The following is a 25860-nucleotide window of genomic DNA, read 5'->3' on the forward strand; positions in this document are numbered from 1 at the left end:
AATTCCCCCATTATATTTTTCTAGTTCCCCCTTTTGAATCCATCCTAATTAGTAGCCATTACCAGGGATTGGCAGATTTCATATTTCTTAAGTATACTGTTTACATACCTACTTCCTTTTTTTCAATACTGAAATTGTCTGTCTTTAATTTCAGTGGAAAACCTTATTTTTTTCAGGATTAAAACTTAATATAGATATTGCATTATTTTTCTTACCTTTAGCCCTGGGTAATTTGTACATGATTTCATGCACCTGTATCGTCTTTCTTTTTGCCCATCATTTGTCTAAGGTAAAAAGTACAAGCACGAGATAGAGCCATTCTAGCCACCTCATCATGTAGGTTGCCCTTTTTTGTGTCTATGCTGCTCCACTAGACACCGTATGTTTAATTATAATTAACCATAAGGACTAATCTGACGATCATTATGTGATGAGTAAAACATAAGCATGACTGGTTAAAAAGGCATTTGTATTTTTTTTATTTTAAAAAATCTGAAGGTGTAGATTACTGTAAAGAATGGAGTAGTTTACTGCAGGTTACCATTTTATCAACTCCATGGAATACTGGTAGTTTCTCTGAAGTTGAGGCCTGAGATGAAACACTACAATTATCTTTTAAGAGATTCTATGGCATGCACATAGACTCTTGTTGAAATCACATGATTCATCCCTGGGGCCAGATGTTTTTCACATGAACAAGTCATAGCAGAAAAAATAAAGTGATTCTCTTTGAGTATCATCCACCATCCACAGTATGCTGTAAATATTTGATAGCAACTTCTGCTGCTAACGATAGCCAGACTTAGCCATGGTTGGAAACTGGAGACAGACAGATGGCATCTTCCTCTTCTTCTCCCCCGCTTCTCTGTGGAAAATGAAAGTATTTCCTTTGCAGAAAGACTAAATTGTGTCAGCCTTGAGGGGTGGGGATGGAAGGGTCGGAGAGGATGTGAGATACCTTGTGGGTGCTGTCAAAGAAGAATCCAAGTCTTGAGGCCAGTTTGGTTGCTTTGACATAGAATGAAAGAATATCATTAAAACATAACAGAGGCATCCCTTCCATCAAACTCTGAGAGAACTGCATAATGACTAGAAAAGACTAGCAGTAAACCCGACCACCCCTCTCTTTCTCTTTTAAAATCTCTGAAGATTCTTTGCAAAGGTGAACAAACTGAGTTCATGACATTCAGGACCTTCTCTATAATTAATCTCAGTTTTATCCAGGAGGGGAGAGTAGACTTCTAACTTATGCTGAGAACTTGCTTGGCTCATGGAACCATTTCAGTATAGCCAAATAATTAGAATGCTTTTTTTTAAAAAAAAGATAATATTCAATGGCAGTGTGAGGATGGGAGGCCTTCTCTGCCCAGGAGAACTAAAGTGGGTGAAGATCGGTTTGCTATTTCTATACAAGAAATGATACCGTGTTTCTCATATAATAAGGCCGGGTCTTATTTTTTTTTTGAGCCCTGAAAAAATAGCTAGACTGTCTCTTCGGGGGTGACTTAATTCTCCTCCCCTTGCATCTTTGGGTGGGCGGGCGGGCGGCGACGGCTTGGATGTTGACCTCAGCGTTGGTGAGGCACTTAGTATTGGGGTCAGTGCAGGCAGCACCATATCCGGGTGTGCAACAAAAGTACTTCCTAACGGCAAGGCCCCCCCCCCCCCACCATTCCCCCCCATTTCGCATGTTTTAATATAGGCCTTAATTTGGGGGGAGGGGCTTAATTTCATTTCATGCCTATAAAACATGCTGGGACTTCCTATTGGGGAGGCCGTATTCTTGGAGAAACAGGGTAGTGGCCCAGTATGGATCTGGGCATACTGAATCATACAATATATCAGCCAATATGGCCCATCAACACAGACAATTTCAATAAATTCTGGCAGCAATTTCCAAAGTAGTTCTGAATGGAGAAAGCCTAGGGCTCATAGATTTTGGTTACACAAACCCGGATCATCGTTAGAGATGTAGAAAACACAAATTCTTACTAACTGCAAATGGTCATCCAGCGTTTGAAGCTCTAATCTAGCAGTCTTAAGAATTCCAGTCTAGGAAGTTTTTCCTAAACTCATCCACTGGTTGCAATGCAGAGTCATGTCTTGCTGAAGGCCATGGGCTTCTTGTTGGCTTGTCAGCTGATTTCCTAGAAAAGAGGCCACACTCTTTAAGGGAATAGCCATTGGACGCTACAAAAATGTTCTATATATTCAATATTTAAGCAGAATATGATTTATTCTTTAACATATTTCTGTTCCACCACAACTGAAAAGACTCTTGGGAAATTGCCACATTTGGGGTACCTTCAATCCTTTCCCTGTAGATGGCAATGCAGACATCTAGGCTGGGATGCAGCCAATAGGGTTGTCAGCTCCTTTTCAAGGAGAAATAAATAGGCAGATATCTCACCTGGCCATTATAACTATTTTGTGCTTCATTGTGATGCATTATGTACCTCACTTGTAGAGTGCCAAAACATTTACTCTTTTAATCCTATTGTTTAACAATTACATAGAACCAATGAGGGAAATCCTCCATCAGTTCAATTTTATCACTGCACTAACAGCCTGTTGTGCATCACCACCCTGGGCCTTGTGGTCGATGCTATGAAAATTTTGCCTTGAGGTTGTAACAGTTCTGCATGGGATAAAATTGACTGAAATTGAACCCAGGTAAGATGGAGCTACTGTTTGTTCATCAAGATTCTCAATCAGCTCCAATGTTATCTCTCAAGGTTAGGATTGGATCAGTTACTTTAGGTCCTCTTGGGATCAGACCTACTACTGGATAGAAAGGTGGAGGCTATGGCCAGGTGCCAGTTTGTGCCAATAATCATACCCGAGGCAAAAAGATGTCACAAGACTGACAAAAGACTTTATTGATTGATTGATCCATCCATTCATTCATTCATACATTCATTCATTGATTTGATACCCATCTCGTCTAGAGGTGACTCTGGGTGGTGCTATGACCAGGTGCCAGTTTGTGCCAATAGTCATACCCGAGGCAAAAAGATGTCACAAGACTGACAAAAGACTTTATTGATTGATTGATCCATCCATCCATTCATTCATACATTCATTCATTGATTTGATGCCCATCTCGTCTAGAGGTGACTCTGGGTGGCTTACAAAATTATGGTTAAATGGAGAAACTTCATTACACCACCACTGGTCTACTGCAGTGCATTCTACATGAGGCAGCCTTGAAAGCAGCCCATTTATTGGCAGGTGCTCCCTGCAAAGAGCCCGTGATGATATGGGCTTCCACTATTTACTAAATTTCTGGTGCAGTCCAACAAGCTCATTTTGACATACAAGACCCTATATGGTGCAATGCCTATGTATCTGCTGGACTCCGTTCTCTAAGCAGAATCATTCTGTCCAGTGTGGTTCTCCTGGAAGAAGCTCTTAATTGTACCACATTCTCTGTTGCATTCTCTGTTATTATAACTTCCTCTTAGAAGTGGGGTTTGTGCCCCTTCTCTTACAATATTCCAGTGCTTTGTTATTAGTTGGTTTGATTCTTCATTTAATTATTTATTGTTTTGGTTAATATTCCTCCAACAATGTTATGATGATATGTTTTATTACATTAATTTTAGATCATTGTTATCATCAATTAATCGGTTATGTTGGTTTGCAAACTGTTTCAAAGTCAGGCAGGGACCTCATGGTGGTGGTGGGTTTGTGAAGAGGTCAACCATTTGCTTGGAATCAAGTAGCATCACTATACTGGTGATAGCTAAATGATTACAGCTCACTGTCTGACCATCTCAGCACTCACATGCTTTCCCAGTACCTGGAGGCTAAGAGGGGAAGAAGCAGCTTTGGCATAAAGAAGATTGCCAGCCCCTCCCCTCTGAGAAGATGAACTGGCTGTGGGTCCGAGGAGCCCCACCTCAACCCCCTGCACCTAGTTCTTTGCCATCTTTAATTCTGGCTGAGGTTACACTCCCTCATATCAGAGTTGGTGCACAGCTGGGATTTCTCTTGGGCTCACAGCTCCCGCCTGAAGACTGTGCAGCTGCTGTGGCCAATACACATTTCACAAATACTTACCCCTTGCGCCCTTTGTATCTAAAATAAATGAAACACGTTCACTTTGAGGGTGCGGATTATTTCTTTCATGGAAATGTAACCCTTTATCACCGGAGGAGGCAAGCCCAATTGGTAACCATATGTCATTTAGGCTGAATTTCTCAGGCAGCATGCATTTATGCAGATTTGCACCCATCGGAGTTCACAGCACCTCCATTCAGAAAAAGGCATCTTTGACATCGTATCTGCCTTGATGTGTTTGTTGGGGGGAATGGCGATCTTCTTTTTATCAAGAGTAATAAATGTATATAAATAGTAAATAAATAAATAAATAGTGCATGTGTGTATGTGTGAATGAAACGCGCACACACCTATACATATAGTAATGTTTCTCTCTTTTTTGCCTGCTTTACAGTTTGATTACTCATGGCTTTGGAACTCCTGCGATTTGTGCTGCGCTAAGCACTTTCCAAACTGTTCTAAGTGAAATGCTGAACTACTTGGAGAAACACACAGCACACAAAAATGGTGGAGCAGCAGAATCCGGCCAAGGACACAGCAACTCAGAGAAAGTCCCACTGAGGAAAACGTCAGAGGCAGCCGTAAAAGAGGGCAAAACAGAAAAGACAGACTAGCAACATCAGACAGAATCTATTTCCAGAGAACTTTGCTGGTGTTATTTTTTTTAAAAAGAAATATATATCTATCTAACTATATCTATGTATGCCTGTATATCTCATTGAAGATGATCTCGCTCCTGTGGGCCAAACTGAAGGGGGGGGGGGAGAAAAAAGTTGTAAAAATCTACCAACCCGAACAACTCTAAGGACATCAACCCAGTGATGAGACTATCCATTTTTAAATGTTGCTCTTGAAACTGGTGTGTGTGTGTGAGTGTGTGAGTATGTGTGTGTACGCCTGTGCGTGCACACACATTCATTCAATCATTCCAAACATTACATCAATACACATTTTCTTGGCGTTTCCAGACTCAAGAATGCCATTCAGGATCGCAAATATACACGATCATTGGATACACTTGTACTAGTGGGAAAAATTGTATCGCACCTCCCATCTGATGGATGAAACACAAAAGAACGCCTTTTTTCACTTCTGGCATCATATGAAAGACCCCTGACTGAAAAATAAAAAACCTCAGAGCTCTTAAGAGTACAACCACAGCATTGGCAAGACGGATGATTGGAGGCCTGGGAATTTATAAATAATCCTCCTCAGAGCTATGGTCAAAGTCCACCAAGGTCAAGTCCTTCTCATTCAAGGATCAGCCTCAGGATGACATCACAGATTAGAATGAATGACCCTGGACTTTAATCTATCACCTTTTTAACCTCTGCTTAGTAGAAGTCAAATGATACATTCAATGAATCCCCTTTTTATTTGTGTTTCCAGTTATTTAGCCCATTTTCATCTCAGCAAGAAATGATATACAGTCACATATTTTGCTGGTCCAAAAGAAAGGAGTGTAGAGGACTATTGTATTATTTTGATATTTCTGGGGGCGGGGGTTGTCTTCTTTTTTATAACAGCTATGATACAACACCAGATGTTCTCCAGGTGCAGGTAAAGGGCAGGCCCAGGTTATTCTTCCTTGTTCTAGTTCTCTAGGGCAGGGGTCTCCAACTTTGGCAACTTTAAGACTTGTGGACTTCAGCTCCCAGAATTCCTCAGCCAGCAATTCTGGGAGTTGAAGTCCACAAATCACAAAGTTGCCAAGGTTGGAGACCTCTGCCCTAGGGCATATCTCCAGGAACGCCTGAAAGAATAATGGTATGTGTTGAGTTATTGTAGGCTCTGGGCATCCTTGAAAAGGCAAGATTCCCCTAGCAAAGTCTGCATAAACGGTGCCCATTGCTGCAGTTGTCTTGCAATAGACAAACTAAGGATGTACTAAAAATAAACTATGGTGACTATCCTTAGAAGACATACTCATATACAGGTTCCTGGCTCTCATACTGCCATGGTGATATGAGTGATATGCTTACAGAAGCAGTAAAGATTTCTTTTTAATCCAGGAAGGAAGTAAAACTTCAAAAGGTCTGCTCATTCACCCATGAAATGTATATGATAGTAATATAGAACTCGGTTGCCATTGCCATTTTTGGAGGTTTTTTTAATATATTTATCAGGAAATTAATCCCCAACTTCTTGTTTATGGCAGTTTATAACTATCTGATTTAGTCTAGTCTAAAAGCCTGGGTTTCCTACCTAAGTACTGACCTAACCTACTCCCTTGTCAGGACTGAATCACAAATTAGCAGTATAGGTAATCCTAATTTAGCAGGCACAATTGGGATCAGCAACTCAATAATTAAGCAAAGCAGTCATTATGTGAAACTGCTACTCTGCTTAAGATCTTACTTCAGTTTTCTTTTGCTTTATAGATCTGTGAAGGTCACAAATGCAAGGATTGGTTGTAAAGTTACTTTTTCATCACTGTCATAACTATGAATGGTTGCTGAACAAGGCAGTAATTAAACAAGGACTACCTGCATTGAAATATCATCTAGTATCCTGGCAAAGTTCATCCAAAGCCTTTGATCAGCCTAAGCATATTACTGCCCTGTTATACAAAGCAATTATGGGGCCAATATGCTGCCATATAGACAGCATATCATTTCAATAGGAAACATTTATCTTCCCCCTCCCAAAAAAACAACCACACAATCAAAATTAAAAAAGGCACAAAGGTAGTTCCATCAAAGTCAATGATGCTATAGTAGAATCTACACACTAAGCAATAATTGTAATTTCCCTAAAATATGGCTAAACATATGATTGTTTAAGTAATGTCCGGTAAGTCATGTCCAGTAGGCGAATATGAATGTATTATTTGTACCTGAGTTTAAGAAGCTTATCCTTGTTAGGTAGAATTTCATATCTCTGGTATGGGTAGGAGGCACAAGTCTCTAGTTTGATCTGTTATTTGTTGGTTTCTGGCAGCAACCAACAAACGAGGATAATAAGATCTGTGGATGACTGCTTTTTCTAAGAAATGTTATTCTACATTCAGGAACAAGAAGATGTTTTCAGTCAGAATGGCTAGGTCACTTGAGATTGTATCTTCAACATTCAGGGGTCTACTTGTCATTAAATGATTGCCTATTATTTTAGATGATAACGATCAAGGCCTTTTCTCTAATTGTGAAATCCTGGTAAAAGCTTTATTGCAACTTTTCAGTCCTTTGTTCAATTCATATTTAAATATCTCACTTGGTCTTTAAGGGACCAGTTTGGCTCTTTCTGTTGTTGTTGATCAATAAGTAAGCTCAGTATCCAAAGATCTCTTTTCTCTTGTCTGTCATGCAGCCATGCTTAGGATGTCCTTCACATATTACATGTTTATCAAATGCATATCTAAAAAATTAATAGTGTGGAAACCACCTATCTGAGACTAGGAGGTAAGCTGCAGCAGAATATAACATAGCCTGAGATTTCATATCACAGAAAAAATTATTTGTTGCTGTCTGGCGTGTAGTATGATTGTTTCACCTATAACTTGATGATCTATCAAATACAAAGGGATCTAGCAAATGATCTCGCTCAAACCTCTGTGTAAATATGGCATCCTGTTCATGCCTTGCTTTCAAGACTTCCTTCACAAGCATGATTGTTTTGTAGAAGCACTAATCTGATGGCATCTTGTTTTGTTTTGGGTTTTTTTTAACTTGTATTCTTCTCTACTCTTGGTGATTTTAATAAAAGAAAAGGGGGGAAACCCTTTTTTGCTCTGGACACTAATCCACCAGAAAGGGGTGAGGATTGTTCTCCATCAACTGATCTTCAAAGATGCTCCAACAGTTCTCCAAATGCTCCAACAGTTGACTTATAAAAGGGGAAGAGAAACTGGCAGCGAGAGATTTCAAGCCAATAGCAATGCTCTGAGAGGTGATTTCCAAACCATTTTTCTCCTGTCTGCATTGCAGATCAGGAGGCTGAGAAGAGCAGGTGGTCTTCCCACATCAGATAAAGGTCCAATTTCAGTTCCAGTTTAAAATGATTGTAATTCAAACCCATGGCTTTCCTTTTGTATGATGGACTCTGTATAGCAATCATTGTACTTGTATTTAAATGTGAGTGAGCACATGGACACAAGCAAGACTTCGTGGTTTTCCCTCCCATTTTGATGGGATCCTTTATAATTTGGCAATGAAATGCATAGCTCTTTTTTCTGTTTCTTATATGACTTGTCTATTAGACATGACCCTAAGAAAATATGACCACATTTAAGTGAACATTTCACAGCAATAAAATCAATGCTGATTTATGTACTTGGAAATAATTTCTAAGCAACAATAACATGTGAACAGCAGAGGGGCTGCCTTTACATCCGTCTCTCTGCGTAAGGTAAATGTAGGCAGAATTGTGTTGTCTATCAATCCATCTTCTTGCCAGGTTAAACTGCTAACCTTTTATACAATGGCTGTGTTCACACAACATATAAAACTAGGGTTTGTGAAATCATCTAAAGAGAATTTGCTAAACATTGTAAATTAGTGTTTAAAAACTACAGTGACACCACAAAGAGGGTTGGGGGAAGCACATTTGGTTGGTTTAGCAAGCTGTGAGAACCCAAGCAATGTAAGGACATGCAGTTCATATTTATTAAGCTGGTATGTGACTCATTTCAATATAGTTTAGCAAGACATGTGAATTCAATTACTATGGCTTAGGGAGCAAACACTACTTCAAGTAATCAGTGGGGTGTGTTAATCTCACTAGAACAGCTTGTACAAAAGTATCAGGTAGAACAATGAGAAGTTCTCATCTTATTCTTCTGCATTCAAGAGTTCACTAAATAGCTATAACAATAGCACTTAGACTTATCGGCCACTTCACAGTGCTTTACAGCCCTCTCTAAGTGGTTTTACAGAGTCAGCATATTGCCCCAACAAGCCAGGTCCTCATTTTACAGATCTCAGGATGAGTAGTGAGGCTGAGTAGTGAGTCTCACTTCTAACTAACTACTTAGGCATAAAGGCAAGGGGTTTCTTGACTACTCCCAGCCTTGAAGTCCCTGTTACAGATACCAAAAATAGTAGTCCTGGGAAGACTTGAAAGTTTTCTAAGATAGAAAATTCCACCTATTGGGGACTGATATCTTTCATGATCAGGAAACCGTGAAAATAAAATAATGAAATTATTTTCGGGGAGGTATGTGTATTTACAGTACAGTCTGAAGATATACCTCCAGGCACAACAATAAATTTAATCACATCACTTAATGGTTGTATTAACACAACCTACCACATACTGATGCTCTTTTTTTTCAGTGGTTCATTTCTCTAAATTACCACTTGGGAAGGTTGACATCCATCCAGAAACAAAAGATCCATTTGATTTCTGAGCATAAACTAGGTCAAGGTGGCCTTTTGGCCCTTTGTAGATACACAGTGTTGCAAACTGGCCATGGAAATGGTTGTGGAGGGAGAGAAAGGTACTTTAGAGATATTTCAGATAGAAGCAGGGAGGGGAACCATTTCATGTTCACTTTTATCCCATATAATCACTGTTTTTAAGCAAAAGACCATGCCATAGATCTAATTTGGCCCATTTGCTATTAGTATTAGTGGAACTTTAGCAAAAATGTTATTCTCCTAGTACAAAATTGGTTGCAGGAAAATAGCAGAGGAAAGGACAGTTTTTTTCCTACTTAGTGCTTTATAGCAGGGGTCCCCAACCACCGGGCTGCGGACCGGAACCGGTCCGTGGAACATTTCCTACCGGGCCACCGGTTTGCTGGGCGCCGCCATCTTGTTTGACGAGAAAGTGCTTCCGGGTGAGCTTTTCCGGTTGGAAAGCGGCGTTTGGGTCCTGAAGGAATCCTCGCGCCTTAGTTTCATCAAAGGGGGGGGCTTCAAACAAAACTAAGGCGCGAGGATTCTTTCAGCACCCAAGGCAAGGCGAGCCGAGTGACCGTCCCGAAGCCGTCCTGAAGCAAAGCCCATCGACAAAGGTACAAAGGAGGAGTTGAAGGTGGCGGGGAGAAGCGGGGGACGGCTGGCTGGCCGGTCGCTCGGCTCACCTTGCCTTGTCATGCGTGCTGATGCCGGTACCGGGCCGCGGATCATTTTGTGATGCCTGTACCGGGCCGTGGCACAAAAAAGGTTGGGGACCACTGGTTTATAGGATGCTCAATGGGCCAAGATCCTCCATGATACAGCTGGCAATGGGACATCCCCTTGTGTTTCCAGTATACCATGGACCATAGTGTCACATTTTTTTGTGTAATTCCCATGCAACTCAGTTGTCCTAAAGCAGTGATGGCTAACCTTTTTGACACCAAGTGCCCAAAACATGAACATGAGCATCTCCAAAATGCAATACTAGCGCATGCCCCATGCATGCGCCCCATCCCATGCATGTGTGCATGTCCCCCATGCATGTGCCCTGCCTCCCTGCATGAACCCCACCCCCACACATGCACAGCAGAGGCCCGAAGACCAGCTGGCCGGCGGGAAGCGCATGCGCTCATGGGCGGTGGAGCTGAGCTGGGTCGATGGCTTGCTTGCCCACAGAGAGGGCTCTGTGTATCGCCTCTAGCACACATGCCATAGGTTTGCCATCTATGTATCTGTCATCTATCTATCATCTATCTAGAGATTTAGTAGTCATTATGAGAAATATTTTCTGGATATAGTGATCAGCTCCTGCACTTGTAAAGCCCAAGAATGCTGACAGTGCAAAATGAAATAAAGAACATTTAACATGTATATATGCTTGGGGGTAGAACATCTCCCACTCTTGTCTGGAACCAACCAGCATTCTAAGTGCTCCAGCTGACATGAATGAGACAGGTTTCTAGTTTTTATGATTGCCTTGTTGGCTGCCTTTTTTATTCTGAGATGACCTTATGAATGGAATTACTCATACTGATAGCTGAATAGTGAGTGATTTATCCCCAAACAGAATAATAGAATAACAGAATTGGAAGAGACCTTGGAAGTCTTCTCATCCAACCCCCTGCTCAAGCAAGAGACCCAGGGGTGGGATTCTACAGGTTCGCACCTATTTGCTAGAACCGGTTGTTAACATTCTAAGCAGTTCAGAGAATCAGTTGTTAGAAGAAATTACTGGCCTAATCCTGTAAGGAAGGCAGGAAGGAAACATTCTGGTGTTGCTTACAGAAACTGCCTCTCCATTAACCCTTATTACATTCTTGGCAGGACTAGACTTCCTGTCTCTGGAGTTTTTTTCCCCCTCCTTTGCTGGTACTCTGCTTGTGTGGAGTGACCATTCAAAGTTACAATGGCACTGCAAAAAGTGACTTATGACCATTTTTCACACTTACGACTATTGCAGCATCCCCACAGTCACGAGAGGCCAGTTAAGGAGATGCGTGCCTCGATGTGAGTGATGTTGAGTTGGCCACGCCCAGCCAGTCACATGACTACCAAGCCACACCCGCCAACTAAGCCACACCCACAGAACTGTTCAAAAATATTGAATCCCACCCCTGAAGACACCCTATACCATTTCAGAAAAATGGCTGTCTAATCTCTTCTTTAAAATCTCTGGTGATGGAGTCCTCACAAGTTCTGAAGGCAAGCCATTCCACTAGTTATTGTTCTCACTATCAGGACATTTCTCCTTAGTTCTATGTTGCTTCTCTCCTTGTTTAGTTTTCATCCATTGCTTCTTGTCCTGCCCTCAAGTACTTTGGAAAATAAATTGACTCCCTCTTCTTTGTGGTAGCCTCTCAAATATTGAAAGACTGCTACATCATAGTTCTTCTTTTCTTTAAACTAGACATACCCAAATCCTGCAACCGTTCATCATATATTATAGCCTCCAGTCCCCTAAATATCTTTGTTGCTCTTCTCTGCATTTTTTCTAGAATCCCAATATCTTTTTTTATATCATAGTGACCAAAACTGGATCCAATATTCCAAGTGTGGTCTTACCAAGGCATTATAAATTGGTACTATCACTTCCCATGTTCTTGATGCTATCTCTCTGTTGATGTAGCCTAGGGCTGCATTGGCTTTTTTGGTGGCTGTAGCACACTGTTGGCTCATATTTAAGTAGTTGTCCATTAGGACTTTAGATTTCTTCTCACAGTTATTCCCACTGCTTCTTAATGCTGTTGTAATTCTCTGAGCTTGTCTTTATTACATGGATGCAATGTTATTGTACAATATGCATCATAACATTGACATCGTTTCAAACTAACAGTTCTACTCTAGATAGGTAGCAAGGGAGGAAAGCTGGAGGAGCCAACACACTGTATTGAAATTTCAGAAAAGGAGTGAGGTTCTCTTCCCAATCTCTGGTGGATTAGAAAACTTTAACAGTTTTATTAACTTCCAACGAATCCCCATCTCAGCAAGATCAAAATCAATTAATCTTAAAACTCCAATTGATTCTTGATATCTGGTGGTAAATTTACAATAAGTTTGGAAAGTGGCATATCTAGGATCCATGAAATCCAAAATCATGAAATACCAAGCCTTTAAATTTGATAAAGATCTGGAAGGTTGAAGAGCATTATTGCTATTTCTCTTGAAACTATAATTAAAACCTTAAAGGGGAAAAAAAGAATCAATCCCCTGATAAACTCATTACAAATTTACAAACTGCACTACGTACAGTGCAGGGGCAACTCACCAGAAATAATTTAAAAATAATTAACCAACCTTTAGACATCAAGCAGCAGAAGCTGTTGTTAAATTATATAGAAGGATGCCTTCAGGAAATCTTCTCACTGCTGGCTGGTTTTAAACTTGAAATAATGGATGCTTACAGATTAAGGGCAATAGGTAATCCCTCACAGAGACCTGCCCCAATAATTGTTAAATTTCTAAGATCTAGTACTAGAGGTCAGCTCTTACAACTTTCAAGTCAAGCCACCAAACTGAAAGACCATGGTTGAAAAATTATGATTTACCCAAATCTCTCTTTAAGTGTTCCAATTAGAGCAAGACTTATATTTGGTGCTTATGCTTGCAAGAACGAAGAGAGTGAGATACTTTTTCCATGTCTGTCAATCAATCTGTCTCTCTTGAGGATGAGAGCCAAGTGGTCCATATGAACAAGTTCGCAGCTGCTGTGGAAGTTTTATATACTCTGGACCAGGGGTCGCCAACTTTTTGGATTTCAGGGACCGTCAAACTCAATATTTTAAATCCCACAGACCACTGATATGAATTTTGAGTGACGGTGGCTTGCTGACATTGGTGGGGAAGTCGGTCCCATATTCCAGAGCTGCAGTAGTCACAGGACTGGCCCTTTGGTCATCCTGGAGCAGCTCCTCCAGTCTATGGCAGGCCGGTGCACCCAGGTAGAGGAACAGCTGCTCCACGATGACCAAAGGCCAGTCCTGTGACTACTGCAGCTCTGGAATATGGGACTGACTTTCCCACTGTCAGCAAGCCACCCTGGAGCAGATTTCCCTCCCCTGCCATTGGTCTTACCTTCCACTTCCAGCTTGCGTGGCTCAACTCAAGGTAAGGTTTGCACTTGTCCGAAGGGTGGGGGCCAACAGGTGGGTGGGCCATGTGTGCGGCACAGCCTTGCGTTCCCGCACAGCCTGGATTAATTGCTTTGGGGGAAGTGCTTTGTGGGGGGGGGGACATTTCTCTGCGGACTACCAAAATTTTCTCATGGACCATCAGTGGTCCCCGGCCCACTGATTGGTGATCACTGCTCTGAATGATGAATAACAGCTTTGTTTCCCTTTCATCTTCTTCTTCTCTTACTACGTGAATTGGAGTTGCTCACTCATGACCACTTGGCCAAAAGATACACTTGCAAACCATGTGCTAAGCTACACACACCTTTTAGAGATGTTAGAGTAGTCTTTGAATTAATTTCCCAGTCTAAGCTCCTTCCATTTATTTATAAATTATATGATAATTCAACTATAAAATTCAAATTCAGTTCCAAGGGTAATTATACTAAGGAGATTCCTGTCAATTGTGGAGTCTGGCAGAGATATATTCTTCCACCATCACCGTTTAATTATTATATCAATCCTTCAGTTGCTTGAATAATTGATCTCTCTTATTATTCCCAGAATTTGCACAGAAACAGTTCTCATATATGCAGAGGATGAAGTTCTGCTTTTTCAGAGTTCATCAGGCCTAAAAAGAACATTGTGTAGACCCTGGCTGTATAGTATAATGCAGAGACACTAGTAACTAATTATAATAAAGCAAATGGGTTTGCCCTTTAATTTGATTCTACCAGGCAAGTCAAGTGGTTTTAAGCATCTCAGTATCATATATCATATCACAACCAAACACCGGATTGGGTGCATAGGGAACATGCAGTTCCAAAAGCCTGAAGATCTGCCACAGCCAGGCAAACACTTTCCTGCTGTACTTGCAGTACATTCAGGTCAACTTCATGCACAATTATAAGATACCCAGTTAGGTCTATAAACCTCTTTTGACCCCTTGCAAAAGCTCCAGGCTAAGTTTCTTAGGAACATTTTGGAAATTCCATGTTACCCTTCAGATGTAACTATACATCTCAAGTAAAATGAATCTATGTTCAGAGTATTGCAGCATAAATTCAGTGCCAGAAAAGTAAACACAGATGACTGAGGCTTCATTTAACTTCTTTATAAACATATAAAGTAAATTTTACAAGACCAGTTGTAGATTGCTCCAACATGGAGGAAACTCAAACAGAAGCAGACATGTTACAGGTTCAGAGCAGAACAGCAACTCAACTTCAGCAGAAACAGACATCAGTTTCACTTTAGTTCAACAGGCAAGCAAAACACACAGCAGAGGAGAAAAGCAGTTTTATTTTCAATAGACAGACTCAGAGCTTAACATAGCTGCAGAGCTTACAGCTTAATATAAAGCCATACCTAGGCTACTTCTACTTTCAGTTTCCAAACAGTCCTCGTTGACTGACTTAGTTGCTATGCCTCTTCATTGGCTGACCTTGTTACCATGATCTATTCCTGTTCATGAATATGCTCTGACAATCTAATGCCTAGATACATGTCGTCACATGCTGGACCAAGTCGCTTTTGTCCCAGCATATATAACTTCCTAGGTCCTTACTTTAGTAGGGAGAGATGAGGGCGTTCTATTCAAATATAGACTACACCCATAGGGAGAATAATAATATTGGAATTAATAGATATTGGGAAATAACTCAAATATGCATGTGGCAAGGATTGAATGTGGTGGAGGTGGGCCTGGCTGCTTCAGTGGCAGACGGTGTGAGCGACTTACTGGAGCAACTTCTGACTTTCTTTGCCACCTTCCTCATTGACTTTGTTTGTGAAAAACCAGCAGAAAAGGCTGCCATGGACAATTCTGTGACTGTGGGACAGTGCAGCTGTCGTAAGTGCAAGTCAGTTGTCAAGTATTCATATCGCAATCACGTGACTGTGGGAGGGCTGGGAAGGTAGAAACTTCAAGGACCAGTCATAAATGCCACTTATTCATTGCCACTGTGACTTTTAACAATTGCTGAACAAATAGCCATTAAACGTGAACTACCTATATCACGGGTGTCCAACTGGTAGCCCACAGGCTGGATGCATCCTGCACAGGCCACGCCCACCCCAGTTCTGCGAATGGGAAAAACATCACAAAATGTCACGTGATGGCAACGTGATGCCACAAGTTTATTATCATATGCACATTAAAATGTTTCAGCCTTAAGATTTAGCTTTTTTTGGTTTTTTTCCTATTTTGGTAAATCAAGTTATAGACTCTACAAAAGGCCCTATCATAATCTTGGTCCATGTTCCAGTGACTCTTAATACTAAAATTTAATCATCATAAACCAGTCAATTCCAGGTGGTACCAGAATATTTCCCTCCTAAGAGATTGTCGATTTGTGGAATATATTAAGAAGGAAATGTATTCTTTTTCTGAAAAATAAACCAGGCACAACCAACTTGTTAATTCTCTGGAATGCATTTAAAGGATTCCCCTGATGGATGCACCAAGGGATCCATTATCACTTGTGCCTTAGCAAAGGAGAGACTCTGAGACTATAATCTTATACAGATGGAAAAGATGGTTAAAGATTCTGTTACATGTTAGAAAACCCACCGATGAGCCATATCAAGCATTTATAATAGCAAAGCTTAAATTGGGTGTTCCAAAGTACTGAGCACTATATGTTGAATTAAATATTTCTAAAAGTATAAATGCAATTTCAGTAGCTATAACCCAATGGTTTAAAAAAAATCCATCCTTTGGGGCAAATGTAATGTTATCAAAATGAATGTTATATCAATCTAAAAAGAGGTTCTAATGTTACTTCCTATTCGATATCTTAGGCAGATAAGTAAGCTAATGAGAAAAATTTTATAACAACCTAATTCGCTCAAATACCTTTGGCCAAACCCAGGTTATTTTATGATGATGGCAGCTTTAATCTTCCAGATTTTCAACTATATTAAAGGGATATTATTATAATGTCTTTTTCCCCTTTGGAGTTAAACTTGTATTATTTTCTTCTTTGGGAATCATATGAAAAGCAAGTATAACATTTTTCAGATTTTGGCAAGTTTATCATCTAGATATATTAAACAGGGATGATCATTTTTAGTTTTGAAAGCTGACAGGCACTTCTGATTTATTGATAAGTAGAGGTCACTTTTTGATCCAGATTCACAAAAGAAATTGACATTGTAGAAGAAATAGTTGGAAGATGGGGGGAGGGAGTTGTATGTTTGAGCTAAACATTGATCAACATCTTACATTGGTTGATTTCTAATGGTTGTTTTAAAGACAATTGAGAGATTGCATGTTGAGTATACCAGTTACTTACAATATTCATTTAGTAATGCATACAATTTAATTAATATGGTTCATCTACTCTAGCAGACTCCAAGTTTTTACCATTGGGTAATTTATTGAACCTCTCAATATTTAAAACAGAGTGGGCATTACATTTTTTTAAATGTTGGGACTTTAAGCAAGTTGCAGGAGTTTTTAAAACTTGTAATGATTCAGTCTTGTGTAGCTGTAATCTTGTTTGATTTTAAATAGCTACATATTGTACGCCAGTACAATTTTTAAAATAAATATTATGGTTAAGACTCTCAGCGTGATGTTGAGTATATTAGTAAAACATGGAATTTACTGGGAAAAGAACTCACTTTCCTGTTTTTCAGGAATGGATCTAGGCTATGAGTTCGGTACCTATTTGTGAAAAGTTTCTGTGTTCTAAAAAGGGGGGAAAGGTGAAATATCTTTCTAGATTTAATCATAACTTTCAGGACTGAGTTGACTTTATATTGTTATCTGTAGTTATTACATGGGTCCTATATTGGTGTTTTTTATTTTAGTTTCAATCACTAAATACATTTAGATTTCTTTTCTTCTTGTGAAATGATTTTTTCTTTTGTGTGTGTGTATGTGTGTGTGTTCTTATTCATACCTTTTAAAAAAGTGTGTGTGTATGTGTGTGTGTTCTTATTCATAGCTTTTAAAAACGTATGAATACGACACAGGGGACATCAAGGTCATTTCTGAGTGGATGTCTGCTTTGATAAGTGTAGCTTCTTTCTACCGGGCAAGTGTAGATCTTTCATAGGGAAAGATCGCATGCCTGGTATCATAAAGATCTCAGATTTTTGTTCTAAAATATCATGGGAAGATGCTAGCAGTTTGCAGCAGGGGGCAAGCGCAAATGCCTTCCTGGATCCTGATAAATTACTATCAAGTTTCTTCCACACTGTGTGTGTGTGTGTGTGTGCACATGTGCACGTGCAAATCATATATACATATATACACATACACATATACAGTATCCATCCTCTTCAAGTCATATTGCATTATTTACTTTTGCAGTTCTACCTAATTTCTCCTTCTATGATTTCATGTATTTTTTCCTATTTCCTTAACCAAAATTGTGACGATCTTTTCTGGCTAAAATATTTACAACCTTCTTCTTGCTCACAAAATATTATTTCGAGATTTTCAGTGCCCCCTAGTGGTTAATCTATTCATGAAATGAAGATACATTTTGGTACAAAAGGCAAGCATTGTACTACTGAGTCTATGAGACGACTTACTTTTTGCTGAACAGCAGCAACTGAGAAGCAGTTATTACATTATTATACAAACAGGGTTGGATTCTTCAGGTGAGGCTGGAGATACTATTCCGTATTATAACATTTCATTTTGTAGATTAAAGTCTCCTTCATCAGATGCATTGGATTAAATGGATTACGGGGCACTTCAGTTTACAATATAAAAATGTGTACTCTTTGAGTTGTCAAAAAACTGTTTATTTTTATTGCAACTGAGGGACCTAAGCAAAGACATTCTAATTGCATTGCTTAGTATTTGGTGACATGTTGTCATTAACACTATGCTATACAGGTTTTTCTATACAGGTTTTCCGGCTGGTTTATTTAAAAATATTAATGGAGGGGGGTGACTCGGGAATACAACTGTGAAGGTGTTTGATTATGCATTTAATTTTAAATTATCCTAAACTTTAAAAAAAAAAATAACCAGGGAAGGTACATAACAGGAAATACAAATGGATAGATGGCTTGGAGTATTATTTGAAGGAGAATAAAATGGCAAAACAAACAAGCAAAACTATCTCCTCTGTAAAGCAGCATAACCTAAACAATAAAATTTAATGTTTTGTTCCAAACTGTCAAGAGTCAAGCAATGGCATTATCTATATCCTAGAATTAATCATTGTTTTTGAAATGTTTGTGGCTCCAGTTCCCATGCTCAAAATATACAATCCCCTCCTCCCTAAGCAGATTAAAGGCATCACCAAAATTTGACCATTTTGACACCAACTTTCAACCATGCAGTTTTTGAGAACTTTGGTGCAGTTGAGGAACAGCCTGAGAGGGAGAAAGAACAAATTTCTTCCCACAAATTTCTCATGTCTGGCTTCCGTGCCCACCATTAAAATTTTGAATGCTGATTACTTCTCTCCCCGCTCTCCTCCAGTTGTCACCTCTTTGGCCTTCCAACTGTTTGGCGTTGGGGAGATGGCATGTTTTCTGTCTCTGTATTAGTCTGTAATGTGTAACCTCAGCATTGAAGCTCACTTTCAATTGACTATGCAGAGGATGAAGATAGAAGCAAGAGAAAATAATGGTTCTGGGTTGGATAGTGTGTGCGCGCGCGCGTGCGTGCGCAGGAGTGGGTTTCTACCAGTTCTGTCCACTTCTGTAGAACCAGTAGCTCTGAAGAGCATCAGACATAGAACCAGTTCTATGTCTGCTGATGTTTTTGCCCACCTGCCCACCCGGGCTCTTACCTGATCTTTATTTCCTGATTTTTCAACTTCAGCTGCCGTGCGAGGCACAGCTGCAGTTAAAAACGCAGGAAAAAGGGGCTTTTTGAAAGGCTGCTTCTCTGCACACAGTGTGCTGATGACGATTTACAGGCGTGTGCTGGCAGCATGCAGGGAAGCACATCATAAACCACCGAACCTCGTAAATCACCGAACCGGTAGTTAACCCTGTAGGATCCCATCCCTGGTGTGTGTGTGTGTGTATGTGTGTGTGTGTGCAGGACATTTCTTCTGAAATCCACTATTACTGAAATTCGGTTGTCTGTAGATGGAGAGAGTCCTTTCAATGAAGACAAGAAGCAATGGATGGAAACTAATCAAGGAGAGAAGCAACTTAGAACTAAGGAGAAATTTCCTGATAGAACAGTTCATCAGTGGAACAACTTGCCTCTGGAAGTTGTGAATGCTCCAACACTGGAAGTTTTTCAGAAGAGGTTGGACAACCATTTGTCTGAAGTGGTGTAGGGTTTCCTGCCTAAGCAGGGGGTTGGACTAGAAGACCCCCAAGGTCCCTTTCAACTCTGTTATTCTATTCTAATGAAACAGCACAAATGTGATCATGTATTCAGGGCTAGTTTGGTCTAGTGTTGAAGGTGCTGACCTAGAAACCAGAGTTTGTGAGTTCTAGTCCCACTTTAGGTATGAAAGCTGGATGAGTGACTTCCAGCTAGACTCTCTTTTTCTCAGCCCAATCCACCTCAGAGGATGGGGAAAACAGGAGGAGTATTAAGTATGTTTGCTGCCTTGAGATACACACACACACACACACACACAAACACACAAAAGTTGGGATCAAATAATAATAATTCAAGTTGATCTTCCTTCTTGACAGTTTTTCAAAATGATCTTGTCAATCAGGAACTGGTTTTTCTGTTTCTCTGCTTTGGGGGCAGTTTTCTTTCTGTTCACGTGGAAAGAGCTTGTTTTCAGCTAGATGTTGTTGGGCTGCATCAGCCACTACACCAGTTAGCAATTTGAAAGTTGTTAGTAAGCAGAGAATTGGTTGCCTGGTGCTGCCTTTTTGCTGGATCTTCCATTATCAGATATGTTTTACTAGATGTTAACCCGTCTTCAGTTACATCTTCTTGCAGTATATTAAACTACATGACAGTGAATGGGTGTAGACCAGTCAGAAGTTCAACCAAAAACCATGCAGTTCATCTTCTGTGCCCTTTTCACCATCATTTCTGCTGTTCAGCTTCTTCTTCTTCTTTTTTTTCCATCTCCTTTATCTAAGCTGCATTTGTGTTGTATTTCTTTGGGTTGTCCCATAGCTGTGCCTAGAATTACCCTGTTCCTTTGATTTTGCAGCCAAGGTATTCAGCTATAACTTCAGCCATGGTTTGTTTCTTACAAAGTGCATGTTTTTGATATTACAGCATTCGCCGCTTTTAATAGTTGTCTAGCTGTGTCTTTGTATCACGTTTCAGTGCAGTCAACCTTATTCTGTTGTTTTCTGTTATTTTAGGTGCTCAGTTATTCTTTGTTTCCATTTCTTTTGCTTATGTAGGTAGATGCTGTTGTCCTTTCTGAGGAAGAGGAGGGGGTGCCTGGTTTAGAAATGAAAAGGGTTCAACAGCTATGATGGCTTTCTCAAGTACCAACTATCCTGGTTTGCTTCTGAGTTACTTCTGGCAAAGTTTCAGTTTCTTAGCTCTGAATAGATCACAGCAATTCTTCCATTTCTATTTCTCTGAATACTTTATTTTGTATTATAAATTGATGCTGATGTGCTGGTCACTGTCCTGTTATTTTTTTCTTGTGGGTGTTGTTTTTTTAGAGCGCATATGTACAGAGCCACAAAAGACAGCAACTGCTGCCTCTGCAAAAAAACAAAAAGGCAAAGAAACAGTGGACCACGTAGTTAGCTGCTGCAAGAAAACCATATAGTTTGATTACAAACAGTGGCATGGAAAAATAGCAGATATGGTGCATTGGAATGGATGCAAGAAATACCATTTGCCTGCAAAGCAAAGAACTGGTGAGACCACAAAATAGAGAAAGTAATAGAATATGAAAAATCTAAAGTGCTCTGGGACCTTAGTATTTAAACAAGAACCTGCCACATAACATCTCAGACTTAATTATTGATCAGAAGGACCAAACAATATATCTGGATAGTGGACACTGAAGTACTTGGACACGGCAGAAGAAAAACAAAATATTGTTGGGGGGCTGTGTGTCACACGAACCTGCAATTAGAAATAGAACAACTGGGGCAAAAGAAAGCAAAGATAGATGTGCCTTGGGTGCAATGCCAAAATATCACCACTGTGAAGCATCACTGAAATAAAATCACGAGTTGATTGCAAAAGCAGCTTTATTTGAAAGCTTACATCATGTGACAATACCTTTACTATTTACCTTTACTATTATTAAACAATACCTGCCTAACCTATGTCCAGAGGAGGATTTCAATGCCTGGTCTCGTCTAAGTATCCGGCTGTCTGTGCACAATAATAATCATAATAATTATGAGTGTTCCAAAATAAACACTAGGGATACACACACTAGCCCAAATATGTTTTATTGCAGAGAACAGGACATTGCAGTTCTCAATATGGAAGCAAAGAAGAAACGTAATTTGCTTCAAAGGATGCTTGGCATGGTTTTCCAGTCTTGACTGGCATTTGCAACAGCTCATAGAGGCTTTATATCTTTGTACCGGAATTTCTTTGGCCATTAGCAGTGCCAGTCAAAATTGCTTTGAGAAGGTAGCAAAAACTGCTAAATTGAATAGGCTACAGTGTCTTATAACTATATGGGGAATTTGGAGAAAACTCCAGGCTGATCTCCTTTACAGAGACAGCTCAGTGATTTAAAATTGATGAATTCCATGAACTCTTGTGCAGGAATGTTTGCTTTAGTGGTGGACAGAAAATCCGGTCCTGGGTTTACAAAGTGGGAGCAGGATAAGGCAGTGCCTTGATTTATGATTTGACTTTCAAATATTGCCCATGGTATCTTCTGAATCAGCTTTTGGGAAGGACTGCTGAATCGCTTGATGGGACATAATCAGTCAAAAATCTTTTCTTCTATAGAGATAACTAATAAAATGGTTCTAAGGGGGACACACCTAATCTTTAGCCTGTGCTTGTGGCCTCTTTTACTTTTCAATACTTGGTGGGGGGGCACTGGATTTTCATCCTATTGAAAACTAACACCACTGTGTTTGGTGTTCCACAGGAGCCGTAGTGGTTAGAGTGCAGTACTGCAAGGTACTTCTGCTGCAGCCAGATGCCTACAATTTGGCAGATCGAATCCCACCAGATTTAAGGTTGACTCAGCCTTCCATCCTTCGGAGGTGGGTAAAATGAGGACCCAGATTGTTGGGGGCAATGTGCTGACTCTGTAAACCACTTAGAGAGGGCTGTAAAACGCTATAAAGTGGTATATAAGTCTAAGTGCTATTGCTATTTCAATTCCATTGTATTCCATGGACGTTCTGAGTCAGCACTTGAAATGTGGTGGATATTTGGACGGGAGTAAACAAATTGAAATTTAATCCTGGTAAGGAAAGGGCATATTGAATAGGAAATTGGGGCAAAGCTGCCATGTCAGCTGTTGTACTTTGGAGATCAGACTCATAGCTGGAAAGTTCATTCAAATGCTCAGTGATTGATTGGTATGAAGAGCATCCAGTTCTTGGTATACTTAAACCAGTCTGGTGCTTTAGTTATATCCACCTTGAATTATTCTCCTAGATTTACATGGGACAGCTCCTGAAAAAGTAAGACATGAGAAAATCCTACATTTATTTTATACCAACACCACATCCCATTCTTAAGTAGCCCATTCCCACTGCTTTCAGTGTCCACCCCCTGTATCACATTTCTAATGCACCCCCTTCTCAATTGTATACAATGAAGTGAGAATATATTCTTAATCTAAGGAATTGCTATCTGAAATAGAAAGAGGAGATTCTGGAGTTTGAGACTATATTTTATACAATCCCACACATTTAATCGTTAGCCTCAGCCTTCCTTTAAAAATTTTTTTAAATGTCTTCTGCTAAAATACTTTTTAACATTTTGTATCTAAAAATCAACTTTGCAGATGAATTTTATGTTTCTGTGAAAATCATATGACATATAAAAATATAAGATATAAAGAATAACTCTGAGATGTTTAAGATTGAGGGACATACAAGTTAAACGAAATAATTGTACGTGTACAATCCAGTGGCAGATTTTTGCACCCTACATATACATGTTTCTGAATGAAAAGCACGTTGAAATTTCAGTGTCACTATTTCCTACATTTTCTGGAATTTTTAGTAGTTAAGATGTTCGATTTTTTTTTTTTAAATGTTATTTTAAAAATGGCGCTGAGGTCCGGCTACTAGTTTAGAAATTTGGCTCTGTTAAATCGGATGAGCTCCGATAACGCCTGCGCCTGCTTCCGTTAAACCAAAATTGGACCATCGTGCTAAAAAGGAAATATACAGCTTCTGGACAACAGAAGAATACAATTGCTCCGAATCCTCTCGTGATCTGTAAGAGATTTAAAATCGAGCCGCACTGTTTCAAAGAGCAGCGCGGGAAAACGCCTAGGACCTCCAGCAGAGGGCGCGAAAAGAAATTGTTTCAAAACTGAGGCCGAATTAAACGCCCAACGCTCAGGTGACCCCGGGCTCTCTCTCTCTCTCTCTCTCTATTATTATATTATATTATATTATATTATATTATATTATATTATATTATATTATATTATATTATATTATATTATATTATATTATATTATATTATATTATATTATATTATATTATATTATATTATATTTATTATATTTATTATATTATATTATATTATATTATATTATAATATAATATAATATAATATAATATATTATAATAATATAATATAATATTTTTCCATCCTTCCGCAAAGTAAGGGACAGGGCGAAGGAAAGAGCGTTAGAGACGCTGCTGAATTGCGGAATGGCGGCCACAGGTGTCTTGGGTTAGTACAGCTGAATAACGAGCGGTCCTCCCAACCTTTACATAAGCCAATGTTCTTCAGCCACATCCATGGGCTGCAACTCGGATCGCCGTACCATTATATTGTTTCTATGTCAGATTTCTACCCCGCCCGTTCCCCAGGGACGCAAGTCCAACATGCACAGTGCTCCCGCTTCCATGTCCCCCCCCCCCCACACACACACAACAAACCACTCGATAAAATGGATTGGCTTCTTCTCTTGCGGGGAAGGGGTTTGAATCTAAATAGTCCCAACTTAGTCAAACCGCCTTACACCCCGACATTGTTAAAATATCATGTTCGCTTTAATCCAGGGGTCCTCAAACTTGGCAATTTTAAGACTTGTGCACTTCAACTCCCAGAATTCTGGAAGTTGAAGTTCACAAGTCTTAAAGTTGCCAAGTTTGGAGGCCTCTGCTTTAATCTTTCCTCTAATAGAGGACAGCTTCCTGCCGCCGCCCCCCCCCCCACACACACACACCCGGTGCGCATTTAATAAAGCGAAAGGTTGGTTTCAACTGTTTGCACCTTGTAAGAGCCCATAGAGGGCGCTGTTGTCCTGTTGAATTACAAGTCTCTCCCCCCGCCCCTTAGTTTCACACTCCAGCTTCCCCTTAATAAGGGGTTTGAGGATCTGTTGTAGCCTTTTGTAGAAAGGCAGGTTCCCTCGACTAATTTTTTCCGCCGCGCCAAGTTCTCTTTGACATATTAAACCCTACGCGGCTAAATTGCCTTCCACGGTGTGTTGGCGTTTACCCACACCTTACATCACATTCTAGGGACAGTGCTTTGGATGTTTGGAATATACGGTAGGAGTCCCAAGGAAACGTGCCTCTACTACGATCTTAATATGTTTAAATCCCACCTTTTATTCGCGCCCCCCCCCCCCCCCAAAAAAAAAATACCTGGAGAAACATTTCCGGGGAGGCGAATTTCTCTGGTGTCTTCACCTGAATTGGATCGTGCAGTGTTCTCGGGCCTGTCGAACAGCCAATGAATACCCGGAAGCGAGTGAAATCGCTACCTGCGTCCAGTAAAGCATTTGCCTGAGAAATCTCCCCACCCCCACCCCCCAGTCCGAAGGAATCCCCAATTCGTTCCAGGCATTTCTTCCCAGGTTCGCGATGCGTTAAGATTGCAGGGTGATCCGGGCGGATAAGGAAGAGGAGCGTTGCTCCATTAGGACTATGTTTTTCCTACCCTGCCGCGCCTAAAGCCTTTAAACGCTCCTATTTCCTATTCGACCGCCCTGCACGTCTAGTTGAGCTGCAGGGGGAAGTTCGACCTGACTACTAGCTGTCTGCTTCAGTGCAAAACGGGCCTTTCCCGCCCGGCCCCCTTCGGGGCTCTAGAGAGAAAGGTTGGAAGCCAGAAGGCTCGCACGCTTAAATTTAGCACCTCCGGGGCACAGTTTCATGGAGGAAAAGGCAACGGTTTATTCTTTTGTTGGCGAACCAGCCAATAAGGTTACAAATCCGGTTTACCCTTTTTTGTAGTATTTTTACGCACGTGGGTTTTCCCAACGGGACCAACCTGACCTCCCCGCCCACAAGGACAACAGGGATCACTTTGC

General features: G+C 40.3%; 1 protein-coding gene and 1 long non-coding RNA gene across 3 annotated transcripts in view; one reads left to right on the forward strand and one right to left on the reverse strand.

Annotated features, from left to right (window-relative positions):
• The window catches only part of TFAP2D (transcription factor AP-2 delta), a 45406-nt gene extending 40689 nt beyond the window's left edge, over positions 1–4717 (forward strand). For both annotated transcript variants that reach the window (XM_026712890.2, XM_087919345.1), the window contains exon 8: positions 4457–4717. In XM_026712890.2, the coding sequence (XP_026568675.1) occupies positions 4457–4676 (220 nt within the window). In that variant the 3' untranslated portion in view covers positions 4677–4717. The remainder of the gene's footprint in view (positions 1–4456) is intronic.
• LOC148127881 (uncharacterized) lies at positions 144–25310 on the reverse strand. Its single transcript, XR_015740671.1, has 3 exons — positions 25193–25310; positions 1997–2147; positions 144–1008 (listed from the first exon to the last, which is right to left on the reverse strand). It is a non-coding gene; the product is annotated as an uncharacterized LOC148127881 (long non-coding RNA).
• Positions 25311–25860: the final 550 nt, after the last annotated feature.

This window comes from Pseudonaja textilis, chromosome 1 (genome assembly GCF_049901715.1).
Source record: "Pseudonaja textilis isolate UNSWEBS1 chromosome 1, rPseTex1.2, whole genome shotgun sequence".
Classification (NCBI taxonomy): Eukaryota; Metazoa; Chordata; class Lepidosauria; order Squamata; family Elapidae; genus Pseudonaja; species Pseudonaja textilis.